General features: G+C 37.3%; 1 protein-coding gene across 4 annotated transcripts in view; it reads left to right on the plus strand.

Annotated features, from left to right (window-relative positions):
- ANGPT1 (angiopoietin 1) overlaps positions 1–18,495 on the plus strand; it is a 224,729-nt gene that overhangs the window by 157,840 nt on the left and 48,394 nt on the right. For all 4 annotated transcript variants that reach the window (XM_075920222.2, XM_075920221.2, XM_006113014.5 and 1 more), the window contains 3 exons: positions 255–382; positions 5,366–5,467; positions 16,375–16,541. In XM_075920222.2, the coding sequence (XP_075776337.1) occupies positions 255–382; positions 5,366–5,467; positions 16,375–16,541 (397 nt within the window). The remainder of the gene's footprint in view (positions 1–254; positions 383–5,365; positions 5,468–16,374; positions 16,542–18,495) is intronic.

The raw sequence follows: 18,495 nt of genomic DNA on the forward strand, positions 1-18,495 counted from the left end.
AATTTGTTATTTCCCTCAGAAGGGTGTGTTAATTTTTAAGTATTTGGGGTTTGTAAAATTCATTGGACATGTAGGACTAATAATTAAGTGTAATGCCTAATAAGTGGGTGTTCAGTGGTATGAGAGGAGTAATATTTATATATTTTCCTAGAATGATGTGGAAAAGCTAACAAAGAAAGAAAGAAAGTCACTTTGGTATATTAATTCCTAAGGCTGCTGTCATAACTTGCATTATTGTATTTTCTGTTTTGCAGTTTTACTGAAGAATGCAAAAAGAGAGGAGGACAAGCCATTCAGAGATTGTGCAGATGTGCACCAAGCTGGTTTTAACAAAAGTGGTGTCTACACTATTTACATTAATAATGTATCAGAGCCTAAAAAGGTAAAAAAAAAAATATTTGTATTTGGTTTTGTTTGTTGGTATAGATGTTGCTCTTGGTGTGAGGGAACATTCTGAATGGTTATGGAATCTTTATATTGGCCAAGTGCTGCATTAATAGAAATCACTTGGTCCATCTTCATCCTCAGAAAAATACTGGAAGGGGAAGGAAATGGGGTACCTTGCTTTGAATGAAACCTGACCCATTTGTCCTCTCCACTGGCTCAGACTCCTCCTGAAATATGAGCATATACGTCACAAAGCATGATTTATCTTCTACCCCTCAGCAAATGCCTGGTCCCTACAACTGAGTTAGATACCTAGAAGGCAGCTCTATCAAATATACATGTCTCAGAAGACCAAGAAGAAACTCAGGGAAGCCAGTGGGGTTTTTCTGGGGACATGAATTGGTGGCAAAGCAAAAGGATCATTGAATGAAGCATTTTTCAGGTGAAGAGGGTAGAGTTTCGGGGTTTCTTTTAGGGAGCAGAGAAGAGCATGTGTTGGGCTGGAGAGAGAAGATTGAGGAGCTAGGATGAGAGAAAGGATGGTTTAGCAGAATTAGGAAGGCATGTGCTGACTTTAGTTAAACTGCAATCATCTTGATGATGATAAATCCAGAAGAAGTAGTAGCAATGACAAATTCCATTGTTTGCTTCTGATCTTAAATATCAAAGCCAGCTTCAGTTTACAACTATCTATCGAGTTTATATGGGGTCTACTTCTGAAATGAAATCTGTTTAGATAATGATATCTCTTGAGGCTTGTAAGAATAGTCAGGGTATTTTATTAATTAAATATCCACCATTGAAAAATGATCATTATCTGTTTGTAATTAATCACTGATAGTTAGTTTCTATTACATTTCAGAAATATTGTTCAGAGTGAAATGCAGGGAAAAGGATAAACCGCCACTAGAAGAAGACTGTTAAGGCAATATTGACATAGTGATATATGAAAGGTGAATACACAAGATAATTGAGATGTCTATAATGAAACATGGAAAATCTTATTAGATGTTATCAAGTAGTGTAGAAACTGTTAAACTAGATTTGTAAAGGACTTGACAATAATGTAGGTTCAAGTCCACACTGACAAATTGACAGTGAGTTGCACTTGTGTGCGTTTTGTTTAAGGTTTTAAGCTGTCAATGAAAGCTTTGCTGCAAATTTTTAAATTCTGTCTGAATATCTGCAAGCTTTACTAATTACTGTTTTTGGAATGTTTAGTTTAAGACTAGCACTGGATTAGGTAACATTGGAAAAGTCACACTGTAGAAGTCAAAATAGTAGGGAAAATGTCTATAGCTTTAAGAGTTGTGGAATCAGGCAGTAAGTGGGCTAATACTTTTTGTAATTTTCTAGTAGTTTTCTTTGCTTAGTTTCATCCCAGCATTACTGTCAATTTCTCTGCCTCTTTGCTGTTTATGTCCTGCAGGTATTTGCAGATGATTGTCAGTAGAGCCCTGCAAATTTGCAGAAAGTCACTTTATATCCACAGGAATCGCATCAGTGGATGTGGATGTGGTTATCCATGTGTTATTTTTGCAGGCATGGATGCAGATAAAAATTTTGTATCTAGAACCCTGCACATTTGTGGCTATCCACATCCATTTTTGCAGATACAGATGTAGAGGTAGATACAAAATTGTATATGTGTAGGGCTCTAATTGTCAATCCTGCTTACTCCCCCATTCCCTTCCCATCATAGTCATCATTTTACAAGTTATATTTATGTAATTATTTTAATTCTTCCTCTTTAATGTGTAGATATATTTAATATATAGAAGTAATTGGAAGTGTAACAATATTTTAAGCATTTATTCTGAGTTGTGAAACATTTTATATACTTAAACTGCTTATGTTTAAATTACTGAGGATACTTAGTCATTCTTTATACCATACCATTTTTGTACCTGATCTGATGGCCACTTTTTAAAGTCACTAATATTAGTGAGTATTATATTGGAGTTATAAAGTGTTTTAATTGATAGATGGCTCTGATGGATCCCTCCTATGGATCAGTAAATGGTTAACATCTCGGAAACAAAGGGTAAGAATACATTGTCAGTTTTTAGAATAAAAAGAGGTAAATAGTGGTGTCCCCCAGTTATCTGTACTGCGGCAAGTACTATCAACACATTCATAAATGATCTGGAAAAAAAATCTGTGTTTGTCTTCAAAAGGCTATTTTAATGCTAAAAATTCCTTTAACCCATAAACCTAAAGTGAATGTAATTAAATTGATGTGTGTTATGAATAACTACTTTTTTCATCCAGGCCTATAAGCAGAGGGAAATGTTTAGTCCTTTTGGAGTCCTCTTCATCTGAATCTGTAAAAAAATAATTATTCTCATCATAAGAAATCCACCAGCTACACATGCATACAAATACAGTTATTCAATTATCACCTCTTCTTTTGTCCAGGATTAAACCTCAAAACATGGTAATAGGTGTTTAATGGCTGAATGCCTTGATCTTATCTGGGACAAGAGCCCATTCAAGCCTTTTGTTGGCTAGAACTATGCAAAGCTAACATTGATAATCCACTTGGCATTCTTGTTAGTATGGCAGGTGTTCATATTCACCACCATGGAAAGTGCCAGACCACACAATGGTGACTAATGCATAATTAGGTGCTATAAATTCCTCCATTATTACACAATCCCTCTTTTTAATTTGCTATGTCACTCAAAGAACATGAAAACTTATTTTATAAGAATTTTCAATACAGAAAAATCTTACATTTTATATCTTCTTCTATATTAAAATATTAACATTCTAGAGAAAGGCTTAATGCATTAGAAAAATTAATACTAGATTCTGGGGATCTAGACTTGAATTTTAAATAAGGCACACTTATCAGTTATAAATGCCTACTGCAAATCAGACTAAGTCCAAGAAAACTAAATCCTATAGAAAAAATGGTTTGACTTTACTGAAGGAAGTTTTGAGCCAAAATGTCTAAAAAATAGTGTTATTTTAATTGTGAGATTGAATCAGGTTAACGTCTTTGCAGTGTTCAGAATTCTCAGTTCCCCCTACAAGTACCAGGAGACCTAGCAAATTCAAACAGTGGAGTAATCACAGAGCATCAGTATGAACAATATATCATAGAGTGAAAAAATAGAACTGATTTGTTCTTTGGTTGACTAATATATAAGAACATAAGAATGGCCATACTGGGTCAGACCAAAGGTCCATCTAGCCCAGTAGCCTGTCTGCCGACAGTGGACAGCACCAGGTGCCCCAGAGGAAGTGGACCGAAGAAAAGCGATTTTTCTCATGCCATCTATCTCCAGCCTCTGACAAACAGAGGCCAGGGACACCATTTCTAACACCTGGCTAACAGCCTTTTATGGACCTAACCTCCATGAAATTATCTAGCTCCTCTTTAAACTCTGTTATAGTTCTAGCCTTCACATCCTCCTCTAGCAAGGAGTTCCACAGGTTGACTATGTGCTGTGTGAAGAAGAACTTTCTTTTATTAGTTTTAATCCTGCTACCCATTAATTTCATTTGGTGTCCTCTAGTTCTTCTATTATGGGAACTAATAAATAACTTTTCTTTATTCACTCTCTCCACACTACTCATGATTTTATATACCTCTATCATATCCCCCCCTCAGTCTCCTCTTTTCTAAACTGAAAAGTCCCAGTTGCTTTAGCCTCTCTTCATATGGGACCCATTCCAAACCCCTAATCATTTTAGTTGCCCTTTTCTGAACCCTTTCCAAGGCCAAATATCTTTTTTGAGGTGAGGAGACCACATCTGTACACAGTATTCAAGATGTGAGCGTACCAGAGTTTTATACAGGGGCAGTAAGATATTCTGTGTCTTATTTTCTATCCCTTTCTTAATAATTCCTAACATCTTATTTGCCTTTTTGTCCGCCGCTGCACACTGTGTGGAAGTTTTCAGAGAACTATCCATGATAACTCCAAGATCTCTTTCCTGATTTGTCGTAGCCAAATTAGCCCCCATCATACTGTAAATATAGTTGGGGTTATTTTTTCCATTGTGCATTACTTCACACTTATATAATACTTGTTATTTAAAGGAACTGGATAATGACCATCAATTGATAAACCAAAGAATATTAAATTGCTAGCCAATACTTCCATGCTGATTGATATGATTACAAAATGCTAGACTGATTAATCAGAACTTTTCAACTCTTTGCATAAATGCACACCTTATTTCACAGGCAAAGGTAGCTTTCATTAAAAAATGAAAACTTGAAATAGTCACAGGGCCACCAAGGAACTTAATGAGAGCTTTATTGTGAAATCATGGTAGGATGCTGTCGTAGAATTACAGAACTGGTCATACAGAGTCCAGGAATAGTCACACATTTTTCCACCCTTACTTTCTCCACTTTCTCTTTACCTTTTGTATGTTGCTTGCCCACTTACAGTGTGTCTAAACTACCTCATGAAACTAGGTTTACCTGCGCCGGTCGACAAAGGCTTCCTTGTTGATAGCGGCGCGTCCAGACTGCCCCGATCTGCCAACAAACAGCTGATCGTCAGCTGGTCGGCAGAGCGCGGCAGCCATTTAAATTTAAATGAAGCCGCGATTATTTAAATGGCGGCTTCATTTCCCTCTGCCAATCAGCCTAATCTACATGGCTCCATCGATGGAGCCATGTAGTTTAGACACACCCTTAGACTGTAAATTCTTTGTGTCATTGGGGGATTACAACACCATATGTGTTATACTGTGGGTACAGCTAGGAGTTAATTAAGAAAGAAAACCACTTGTAAATAATGTATAATCTTTTGTACCTTTTTGGCTTCACTGTGCCTCATTTTCCAGTGTTTTTGGTCATTCTTTCCTATCCGGTATAACACTGTGCTACAAGCACTAGATAATATTGATAAACTGAAAAACTACTACTGTTTCAAGACTATTAAGGAAAGTTGTCTTCTTTTTGTTTGAGTGGATATGATTTTGAACTAGTATCATTGTTTTCATTATTACCTAGGTCTTTTGTAATATGGAGATTGCAGGAGGAGGATGGACAGTTATACAACACCGAGAAGATGGGAATCTGGATTTTCAAAAAAACTGGAAAGAATACAAAATGGTAAGGGCGAACAATGTACTGTAAAGTTAGAAATGTAATCACTAGAATCATCAGAAAACAATGTATTCAGAAAGAAAATTTCTAGACATATTAGAAGCTGTTTCTTGGAGCAGCTTGTCCGAGAACCTACAAGGGGAGAGGCAATTCCTCATTTAGTCTTAAATATAGCACGGAATCTAGTCTGAGAAGTGAATACAGCTGAATCAATTTGGTAATAGCAACCACATTGTAATTAAATTTCAAATCCTGGTAGGGAGAAAATGTCAAAGAATCCCACTACAGTAGCATTTCATTTTTTTTAATTATAGAAAAACATGATAAACTCATTAAATGGAAATAAAAATGAATAGTCAAAAGACTGAAATGCTTGCAAATTGCATGGAGATTACTTAAAAACACCACAGTAGAGGATCAAAATAAATACATACTCCACATTTTAAAAACAATTAAAAAATGCCAGCAGTTTAAGGGGGTTACGATAGAAATTTGTGAAATGACATATGGCATGGAGAAATGAAATAGGGAGGTGTTATTTACTCCCTTCACATAACACAAGCACAAGGGGTCTCTGAATGGATTTAACAGGCTGCAGATTTAAAACAAACAAAAGGAAGAACTTCACACAATGCAGTGTCAACCCGTGGAACTTGTCAAATAATGATGCAAAGGCCAAAAGTCTACTTGAGTTCAAAACCTAATTAGGTGTGCTCATGGAGGACAGGTCTAAGAATGGCTATTAGCCAAGATGGTCAGAAACATAACCCCATGCTCAGGGCATCCCTTAACCTCCAACTGCTAGAAGCTGAGACTGGACAGAATGGGATGGATTACTCAAAATCTGGTTTTGTTCATTACTTTTGACACATCTGGCACTGGCCAGTGTTAGCAGGCAAGACACTGGGGCTACGTCTACATTGCATCCCTCCTGCATGATAGCCTATGCAAATGAAGCACAGATTAGCATATTGCCGCACTTCATTTGCATAATTAATTATGGGCCGTTTTTGCGCAAGAGGCTTTTGTGCAAAAAGGAGTCATCTACACAGCTCCTTTTTGCGTGAAAAAAAAACCCTCTTGCATAAGAGCTTTTCTTCATGTTTTCAGGAAGAATGGCTCTTGCACAAGAGGGTTTTTTTTCACAAAAAGGAGCATTGTAGACAGCTCTATGCTAATCCACACTTCATTTGTATAGGCTTTTGCACAAGAGGGATGCAGTGTAAACAGAGCCTGGACTAGATGGATCATTGGTCTGACCCACTATGTTCCTGTAGGAGCTTGGCTCACCTGCCAACTATAAAGAGCTTTCCCTCCCTTTCCAGGTTTTCAGAGTACTCCCTCAGCCTCTCCCAAAGCCCTACCAAACAAATGTCTTTTGTGAACTATATGTTAAAATGAGTAAGATGATGGTAGTGAGCTAAGGATTAATAAGAAAAAAGTGTGCTGCAACTATATAAAGTAATATATTGGTATATATGCTCAAATTTCTCATGCTGCAGACATTACAAGTTTTGTATAGGAAAATGTATTTATGTTGAGCAAATAGCATATAAGTAGGGCATCAAAGTGATCCACTTCTTCCAAGTATTTACAAAATAACATAGGATTTAGGAAGTGAGTTTTGGGGTGTGTCTAGACTACCTAGTTTTGTCGACAAAAGTGGACTTTTGTCGACAAAACAATACCAGCGTCTACACTGGTAGACAGAAGGTTCTGTCGACAGAAGGTGTTATTGCCTGTAACGTTGCGTCCAGACTACGGAGTTCTGTCGACAAAGCGGCTTGCTTTGTCGACAGAACTCCATGTGTCTGGACGCAAATTGTCGACGGAAGTTTTGTCGAAAGTATCTGTCGACAAAACTTCCGTCGACAAAACGCGGTAGTCTAGACGTACCCTTGGTTATTGGAATGAAGATTCAGATATTCTCTGAGTATAACCTTTTATGGAAATCAACTCCTCCTTGATAAAGAATTGTGTGGCGTAACACTTTGCTAAATAAACATTTGTCTTTTTAACTGAAGTGATTACTCAGTGGTTTGTCACATTCAGTGGGTGGTATAGAAAGAGAAAGCATGTTCTCATTTCTCCTCTAAGGTGAAACTCTAGCATGATTTATACTGCCCAGTGATGGTAGGCATGGTATGAAAGTAGGTGGATGAGAGTTAGTGTGGATATGTATTTATATGATGCTTTGTATGGTGACTGTTATCTTAGCTATCTCAAGAAATTGAACCCGGGGCCTCCAGAATTAAAGCATGACTTTCTATAATTTCAGTTAAAGGCTTAGAATCTGTCCTATTTGACCTCAGTAGGACTATGTCTACACTACACTTCTTTTTCGGAAAAAGGTACAGAAGTTGCACTCTGCAATTTGCATATCTTTTTCCGATTGTTTTTTTAGAAGAGGCTTTTCCAAAATTTGGCACATCTACACAGGGCCAAATTTCAGAAAAACCTCCTCTTTTGGAAGAGCCCTTCTTCCTCGTGAAATGAGGTTTACAGGGCTTCCAAAAGAGCACATCTGCTCTTCTGCAAAAAATGTTGGAAGAACAGACGTGTTCCCTGGACATGGCAGAGTTTTTCTGGGATTCCTCTGGTATCCCAGAAAAACTCGGTAGTGTAGCCATAGCCTAGGCTTTGGATCAAGCCCAAAGTACCCTACCTGCCAGGTATCTCAGATTCATATCTTTTGAATCAAGTACCAAGGGAGATTTCTGCCACACTGGAAGCAAACTACACTTGTTCCCTTAATTTATAGTATATTTTTGCTACTGAATGGGAAGTTAAATATATTCTTTTGTTTGAACTGAGTCATGCTGTAATTATGCTTTAAAATCCTATCTAGCACTGTCCTCCCTGCACAAATTTGACTGGATAACATCTGTTTCAGGAATTGTGTTGATATGTGGCTATATATTCATGTGTCTGCCTACAATATTTCAATCTGACACCATTAACATATGTTAACAACACCCATGTGCGGTCTTTCCCAATCAGAAAGGACAGGAAAGGTTCATTTATGCAGAAAGATTGTTAGCTGTTGAATAAAGTAAACTATTCAGTATTCCTTATATGTTACGCTTCTAATTTTTTTTTTTTAATGACATAATAATTCATATGTCACCTTTATGTAGCTCTCTCATTGGAGTACTGCAGATACTGATTTTTGGTTAATTAAACAAACAGGTTAATGACAGATTATAATGTTATTTTACTACTAAGCGATTTTCTGACAGCAAAGTAACAAGCTGACTACCACAGCAAGCCCATTTTGTCTTTTTTTACACTTCACACACATTTACAGAGGGCTTTTACAGAGCTCTCCCTTTTACAGAAATCCAGTGGCATCTGGGAAAGGGTATGAACAAAGTAACCTTCTGCAGGAGCCTCAGCACTTTACAGTGGAAGTGAGTGCTGTGTCCATTTTAGTTAAGCGGTGTGGAAAGTAGCACTAAATACAGGCCTGGGGAAGGGTCAGTAGATGTCACATAGGGATCTTGGAGGGTCAGCAGCTAATATTCTGCTGCATTGGCGTAAGTAGCAGTTGGTCTGCCCTGAAAAACTGGCTTCTGGCCCTATTATCCCTGCATAAATTCTGTTTACCCAGGCTTTGTATGGGAAATGGGGAATTTAAGTTTTGATTAATCCGCTTAAAAAAAAAATTCTCATTTCCCAGCAAATATTGTACCACGTGACCAAGAATGTGGGCCCCCATTTTTCAAACCTAGGTGCTTAAATCATGGCATTTAATTCTGCATTTGGAGAGGCAACTGACTTTCCAATCTTATTTTAGTCATTCTAGAAGGTAAATTACAATTTTTAACTCGGAGCATCCTAAAAACACATCACAATATTAGTTTAACACACTGTTTTATCAAAAATTCTTATCTTTGGCACGGTGAAGCACATTAAAGACACTACTACAGACCAAAACATAATATTCAATAAGAACATTGTGCATAAGCCAATGTGTTGGAAATTGAGAAGTCTACTGACTTATCCCAAAATTATCTTCACAAACATTCAAAGTCTATTCCGTATTCTCAGCTAAGGCACACGGAGCTGATTATTCTTTATGGCTTTTGGGAAGACATCCCTGCTGTAAAACACTGAATTATTAGATGTTTTCTTCAGTGAGTTGTCTAACAGGAGATGAACCCGCAGGATATACTGACTGTGTCTGGTTTCAATTTTTGTTTTGTCTATAAAAAGTCAAAGCTTCCTATGAGTATTATCAGGCAAAATAAATAAAGTAAGAGAGATAATTGTTTAATGAACTTGGAGAAACATGATTCAAGTAGAATACCCTTACAGATTTTGCCAAAGCTAATAAAACTCTTTTGCACCATACTTATTATTTTTGAATAAATGTCAACTTTGTGAATTCTGAAGGTCACTTCTAAAACTAGTCTTGAATTCAGCTTCTTTGTACCGCTGACTGCTTTTGTTATTTTGATTCTGTTAATCACAGTGCAATTAAAGATGAAGCAAGACAGACTTTGGATCGTATTTGCTAACTAGTGTAAATATTATAAAATATTACAAGATTGCCTTTGATTCCTGGTTAATATGTTTTTATGGATCAGTATTGTAGTGAAATGCTGCTAGTTTTGCTTTTTGTAAAGCACTTGTGCAGTATATCAGAAGCTATAGTATTTGCTCTTTTTTTACTCAAATGTGTACACTGGTGTGCAAATAATTACAAGAAGTATTGGATCATGTCATTTCTACACTTTAGAGACAAGCATAAACTCATGTTATTAAACCATGTATAAAATAATTCTAATGAAACCAGAAATATCCCCAAAAGTATTACCCACTTACCACTCAATAGGGTGAATATTCCTTAACCTAGCATGCACTCATGATCCCTTTTCGTTCACTGAACAGGGATTAGCTTTCCCTAAAATACAATCTTTTCTCACACATTAAACGTCTATATGTGACATTTTAGCAGAATCACTGAAGCTGACGTAATAAACAACAGTTTGGGACAGCTGTTTGCTGACAATACTAAAACTTTGCTGCCGAAGTTTGCAGATGATGCTAAACAGCTCAAGGTAGTTAAGACCAAAGCAGACTGTGAAGAACTTCAAAAAGATCTCACCAAACTAAGTGACTGGGCAACAAAATGGCAATTGAAATTTAATGTGGATAACTGTAAAGTAATGCACATTGGGAAAAATAACCCCAACTATACAGATAATATGATGGGAGTTTATTTAGCTACAACTAACCAGGGAAGAGATATTGGAGTCATCATGGATAGTTCTCTGAAGACATCCATGCAGTGTGCTGCGGCAGTCAAAAAAGCATACAGGATGTTAGGAATCATTAAAAAAGTGATAGAAAATAAGATGGAGAATATCTTACTGCCATTATAAAAATCCATGATACGCCCACATCCGGAATACTGAGTACAGATGTGGTCTCCTCATCTAAAAAAAGATATACTGGCACTAGAAAAGATTCAGAGAAGGGCAACTAAAATGATTAGAGGTTTGGAACAGGTCCCATATGCGGAGAGATTAAAGAGACTGGGACATTTCAGCTTGGAAAAGAGGAGAGTAAGGGAGGATATGATAGAGGTTTATAAAATCATGAGTGGTGTGGAGAAAGTGAATAAGAAAAAGTTATTTACTTATTCCCATAATATAAGAACTAGGGGCCACCAAATGAAATTAATGGGCAGCAGGTTTAAAACAAATAAAAGGAAGTTCTTCTTCAGACAGCGCATAGTCAGTCTGTGGAACTCCTTGACTGAGGAGGCTGTGAAAGATAGGATTATAACAGGGTTTAAAAGAGAACTAGATACATTCATAAGTCCATAAATGGCTATTAGCCAGTATGGGTAAGGAATGGTGCCCCGGCCTCTGTTTGACAGAGGGTGGAGATGGATGGCAGGAGAGAGATCGCTTGATCATTACCTGTTCGATTCACTCCATCTGGGGCACTTGGCCACTGTCGGCAGACAGGGTACTGGGCTAGAAGGACCTTTGGTCTGACCTAGTATGGCCATTCTTATGTTCGTATGTACAGCTAAAAATGGGCACTAACAAGTGAGGTCATATCTAACATGTATCTAGAACTTAGAGATCTCTGTGTTAATTTGAATGGATAAGTAATGTTTGCACTTTGATCAATTGGATATCTCATGAGTACTTTCAATTGCAAAGAGTAATGCATAACAAATTATCACCGTTGCCAACTCATACGATTTCTGCTGGATTTCCACATTCTGTGGAGTTATTTTATTAGGTGAGATTCAGTTTTCCTCTAAAAATAAGTAATAAAAATAAGTATGATTGCAGAAAATAACTTAGTAGGCAAATAAAAATATTCTGATATTTATTATTTAGTGAAGATCACATTTGTGCTCTGCATATCAAACATGCCAGGCAAGATTTCTAAACCAACATCTTGAGCAATATGCATGTCATGCTTCAGAAGGAAATCTTTGTATTCTACTTGCTTCCCCAACTGCATAACACTTCTCTACATGAAAAATATGCAAAACAGCAGAGAGTTTATTTCCCAAGAAAACTGTATCCATCTTACCCAATACTTAATATGATGTTTTAATTAGTTAGGACTTTATAGATTCTTTAAATTACCAAGAAAAATGTCTTGTATAAAGTGAATATATCTTACTCAGCATGGCTTCAAAAGGACCTTCACTAATAGATCAAAAGTATTAGGCAGGTCAGCCTCAGTAAAACAATTTATAATTTAAGTGATCTTGAGATTTCTAATCTAATTTATTTTCAGTAATAAATTATTATATGTCTTTCAAACAGGATTCAGCTTCTGAAAATTAATATCACTATCTCTTTCTTCTGTTTTGTCTTCTTTTGCCCTTCCACTAGCTTCTATTGCAACTTAATTTCCTCCAGTCAGGAGAACACTTAGCAATAGATTTTCATTCCAATCTGATAGCTAATATGAGAGGAGAGAAGGAAATGAATGGTCTCTTTTAAGATCACCAAGTAAATCCTTTCATATTGAGAATGTGAAGAATTACGGTAGAACCTCAGAGTTTGAAAACCTCAGGAATGGAGGTTGTTCGTAACTCTAAAATATTTGTAACTCGATAAAAAATGTTATAACTTTTCTTTCAAAAGAACATTGACTTAATACAACTTTGAAACTTCACTCTGCAGAAGAAAAATGCTGCATTTAGCCATTAAACAAGCTCAGAAACAGTTTCCTTATCTTGTCAAATCCTTTTTTAAACCACACCCTTTATTTTTTTAGTAGCTTATGTTTTGCAGATTGCTGTAATATATTTGCTTTTTATTTGCATATGTGTGTGTCTGCTGCTTCCTGATTACATACTCTAAGGTGTGTGGTTGATCATTTATGTTGTAACTCTGGTGTTCTTAACTCTGAGGTTCGACTGTATAATTATTAGAAAATAATTTTATGGTGCCTTGTGTTTATACAGATCCAAAATATAAAAAGATACATGTTCCAGGTCCTGAAAAGGCTGCAGATTAAATAATATAATAAGACAAAATACACAAACATCAGTTAAGAAAAAGAGCAACATTTCAGAACAGATCATGTCTTATAGTTATTAATTATGAGCAAAAGGGAGAAGGGATTTCCTGAAGTGATCTGTTCCAAAGAGAACTCAGAGGAGGATAAATAGAATGCTTGGAGAACAGCAGCAAGGATAACAAAGAAACAAAAGTACAAATGTTTTGGAAAGGAAATATGCTCTAATATTGCAGGACATAAATCAATCAGTAATTAGTGAGGTTAGAAAGAAATATTGCCTGTGGGAAGGTTGTTCCATAACAGTGCCCAGCAGAGTTTATTGCACCTCCCTCTGAAGCAGATGATGTTGCCGGCTGCTATTGAGACAGGACACTAATGATGATGAACCACTGGTCTGATTCCATATGGCAACTCCTGAATTCCTAGGACTGGGATACTGTTCCAGGTTTGGGGCTAGAAGGGAAAAAGCCAAGCATATGAGAAGGAAAGTAGGAAAGAGAAGTAAGGAGAGAGGATTAAGAACAGCATAAAGGAGAACATAAGAGACGTGAATGGGGATGCAGTTATGCAAAGGGGAGGAAGAAGTTTGTATTTTATTTGGTAAAATATATATGCCAATAGTGTGATCAAAGCAATATTTAAGGAAGGTCTCTGCAGCAGTAACACCATGGAAAGACTTGAATACTCAGAGGAAGGCCAGAAGGTTGAGCAGCAGTAAGTGGAAGGTTACAATAATTTAGGCAAGAAATGACTGGTACTTAGTAGTTTTAGCAGGAGGTATGTGGGAAACAGATTTTGGAATTATGAAAGAGGAAGACTTTCATGAGCAATGATTTATAGGGTGGCAGAGAAGAGAGAGACAATGGTATCCTTTAAGGTCACCACTTCATTCTACTTATTCCAGCTGTAAGACTGACTATTGAATAATGGATTTTATTCCTTAAAAATTAAACACATCATCCCCATGATTCACTTTTGCCACTGAAGCAAGAGTTCAGAATTTCAAGCTTCAACCTGAGCAAATTTCTTCCTGCTACTCCAGGGTCAGTTTCATTTAGTCTACTACCAGTTGGCTCAGCCTTTCTGTTCAAACAGCACACAGGCACTGGTGAAGGAGGAGGGCTATTTGGTTTGATTGTTTGCTTGCTTGTTTGTTTTTTGCGAGAGAACAAGAAAGGAAGTGTTGATGAAAGTGTTTTAAAACATGCAGTAATTAGTTATAGGTGGACCAATTTGGGACTAATCGGAAATCTCTCCCTGCATTCCTAGAACATTGACATATTTTTAGATCTCAGGACCCATCCCAATCATTTTACGCTTCAGAACTATTCTGAGAGTTTTATTTTTCTTTGGGAATTTGGTTTTAGAACATCTTTGCACTTCCTGAGTAAAATCTTACCTCCCTTGGAGTCCATGGGAATTTTGCCACTGACTTCAGTGGAGTCAGGATTCCTCCCCCTGCCCACCCCCACCCTCACCCAGACAGCAGGCAGGACTGGAACCAGACTATAGCAGGACTTAGAAAGAGGCTGTTCTTACAGTATTTCTTTCTAGTATCGGAAGCAGGAATGAGTAAAATATCGTTCAGAGCACTATGATTTGCTGCCAATATTGCAGAAAAAAATCTCCCACAAAATTGCTTCCCTTCAGTCAATTATGAATGCCCAGTATAAGGGAAATCTATTCATGCTTCTTCCTTTTGAAATAAATACTCTTTCTGGAAAAGTATACTGAGTCTGCTGTTAGCATGTTGTTCAATTCATCATTTGAAGTTTGGGGGGATGGGAGTTATATTGAAAACCTCGGGGCTAAGAATAGAACAATTTCCTTTGAAAAATGGTCCGTGAAAATACCTGAAATTTGATGTTGGCTGGTTCATTCCAGAAACAAATTTGTGCTTTTTGGAAGTGTGTTTATGAGCTCAGGGTTATAATCTCTGGCAGGGACAATTTAGCAGTAGGGGGTGGACTTCATCAGTGGCAAGAAAATCATCCAGCCCTCCTTCGTATATGGTGGTAGAATTTTAACTAGGGTCTTTCACAAACCCTCCCTGGAATATCATTGTGAGAGAGCCATTAGAGTTCCAATTCCATTTCCTCACTCAGGAGGTTTGAATAAGCATGAGACAAGCATGTGATTATCTGAATCAGGGTGAAAGTTACTCCTGGGGTTTATCAGTACACAGCTTGGGGTAGGCTAGGTTCCTGGGAAAGGTCGGGGTGCAGCTCTTGGCCCCTGGAATGTGCAGGGCTGGGAACCAGACTCCCCCAGGCAGCCAGGAGCATGGCTCTGCAGCAGTGGTAGCTGGGAGCCCCAAGGCTCCAGTGACAAATAGAAGGGCCTGGGGCTCCAGCTACTGCTGCTGCAGTAGTGGCAGCTGGGAGCCACAGGCCTTTTAAACCTCTAGCCCCTGCCAGCTGCTACTGAAAGGGCCACCGATGGAGGAAGCAAAAAATTAATTAGGAAAATTAACTATAGTATTCATCTTATTCTCTTTTTTTTATATTTTGTATATTCACTTAGGTTAGCAAGAAATAAGGTAATCTGAATATGTGGAAGGTGTATAGTACTACTACTGACAACCTCTAATCTATTAGCTATTCATTTATAAAATACATTTGTAGTGCCACATGCTGTGACCCGAGCATCAGCCTTTAGATTGAAATACAAAGTAATGCAAAAGGATTGCTAATTAATATAGCACCCAAACTCACATCTTAACCCCATCCCAGAAGTCTGAGAAAAGATGACATCCAACATAACGTTAGAAGTTACCAAATCTGGACTCTGGTGGGTGAAGGGTGGTATGGCGGAGTACCAAAGCCAAGGACCAGCTCAGAGAACAGCCTGCTTAGCATCAGTCTTTCATTTATAGGCGGAAGCTCTACCTCAAGCTCCTCAGCTGGTCTCAGTTGACATAATACATTATGGCAAAAGAGGCAGTCTACCAGATCTCAAACCTTCGAGGGCTTAATAGATTCAAAGCAGCTGGATGAACATTAAAGTTTGGAAGCCAATACCAAATGTAGGTGCATGCAGGCTCACTATACCACTTAATAAATAGGATTCAAAATATCATCTCTGTTTTCAATATCCATAGGGTAGGCTGATCTGAAGCATATTATAGTTGCCTAATATTAAGTAGCAGACAAAGGAAATAATGTATTAATTTGTCCTTTAATGTGATTTTGTGCCTGGAAACATCAACTAACTTAATATTCTTGCAACCACAAAATGTTCTTGCAAGGTATGTTAATAAAAGATTGGTAAATTGGCTACGTAATTTGACTTTAGAGTATATAAGAAAAATGTAATGATAATTTTATTACAGTATAAATATTACACCAATTTTGTGAAAAATATTTTAAGAAAAATAATTAAATTCCATTATTTACCATTTTTTTTTCTAGGGTTTTGGTAGCCCATCTGGTGAACATTGGCTGGGGAATGAGTTTATCTTTGCAATAACCAGTCAGAGGCAGTATTCTCTAAGAATTGAGTTAATGGACTGGGAAGGAAATCGGGCATATTCACAATATGACAGATTTCATATAGGAAATGAAAAGCAGAATTACAGGTAAGCACTTACTGAAGTTCTGTTATTGTTATTGTTGTTAGATCTTGTTCACTGTTTGTGAGTGAAAAGACAATAATATAGCATGAACTTGCACCCAACTTTAAATTATATGTACAAATATAAACTAGAAATACAATTTTCCAGAAAAGCTGAGATAGAAATTAGCATATGTGATAGCAAACTATATGGCAGAAATGTCAGGTCATTCTTAAATTTGTTAGCAGTCAACCTAATCTGGTAGCCTCCCTCACCCTGAAAAATCTTGCTACGGGAACAGCCAGGAAGTGGCCCTTGAGGACATGGGGAATAGGGTATGCCCTTTATTGGCATTAGGCCTTTGTCTCTACTCCAGGATTCTGAAAAGGTAAAGTTAGGGGTTTCTGGACTTGAGGCCCCGAGCTGGGAAGGCATTGAGGTTTTGTTATTTGAACTTCTAAATAAACTAGCAAACATTCATTCATTGCCAACCTCTGTGAACAGACATTTCAATTTGCAGTTTGTGGCTCCTAGTTTGTAAGGCTCATTCTCCATCTCCTATTAACAGTGTGGACTTTTCCACAGGCTGTTTAACCAGGAATATAGCTCATAGTCCCTGTTTGTTCTTGTGATTTACTTCTAACACTTCCAGATTCAATTTTTCTTCAATATCCCTAAGATGGAGGAACCAAACGAGGATGAGCCCCTGATTTCACCATCCAACAGACCCATTCAAAACTTCTCACATTTTTAGCATATCAAAAATCAGCTGTGCTAGCAAAATTTAATCTCGATCCTAGAGGTTCCAATGATTTAATATCCATCATACATATCTTCTCTAAGCCTCAAATGTCTGCAGACTAAGCAAAGATATTTATTTTTCTGAGAATGGTTGGTACTTAAGTGTTACGGAATCTTAGCCCTTAGCAATCAATGGAAGAGTTAATATATTGTCTGTTAGTAAATTCAATGAGATACTGGACATCTTGGGAGTTCCTGTGCTCAGCAAGAGATGACTTTCATGGTCGGTAGCACAATTCCCTTCTTCTTTAATATAATGTCTTCTCCTACATTCTGTTATACAACCCTACCCCTACCATAGTCTCCATAAGGTTTGACTACATTGCTCCAAAGTTCTGACTATGTGCACACACAGAGAAGTGCATACCAATTTGGTATACTTTCCTCCATGTGGAGGCAAACTAAAATGTTCCTAGTTTGTGTTAATGTAGTCCTCTTCAAACACAACTACATTAATGCAAATCACAAACTTTTAAATTTGTTTCCACAAAAGGAGTAACAGAGCAGCACTTTGGTGTGCACTGCTAGTAATGCCCTGTAGTTTGACAGGGTAGTGTTGACAAAACATAGATAGTTTATACCATCCTCAAATGTATTTTTTAATTATATGCATCGAGGAACCACTGTCTATCTTAAATTTAAGAATTGTAATGCTTCATTAGAAAAAAAAATACAGACCCTTCAAAGAACTGATAGAATTCTACCTCAGAAAATAAGACTAAAGACTATGGAGTTGGGCAGAGGAGACTATAAATTTTACTAAAATCTCTCAGACTTCCAACCCAAACTACATCTGAAAGTCAACAGGACAGACAGAAGCTAGGTTATATTGCAAAGGAATGCAATGCAGATAAAAAAAGTAGTTCTATAAACCACTGAGTAGGCCTCAATTACAATATTGGATATGTCAATGTAGTAATACTACTAGTTACTATGCCTTGAAAAGAATATGAGGTTTTTTTATACATAGTTCCAGCTCCTCCAGTTTTCTATCAGGTTTTCCAATAGCACTGAGTATAGGAGATCACAGAATCATAGAATCATAGAGTGCTAGAACTGGAAGGGACCTCAAGACATCATCAGGTCCAGTTTCCTGCCCTCATGGCAGGACCAAGCACCGTCGAGATCATCCTTGATAGATGTCTATCCAATCTGCTATTAAATATCTCCAGGGATG

This window comes from Pelodiscus sinensis, chromosome 2, assembly GCF_052426305.1.
Source record: "Pelodiscus sinensis isolate ZL-2025 chromosome 2, ASM5242630v1, whole genome shotgun sequence".
NCBI lineage: Eukaryota > Metazoa > Chordata > Testudines > Trionychidae > Pelodiscus > Pelodiscus sinensis.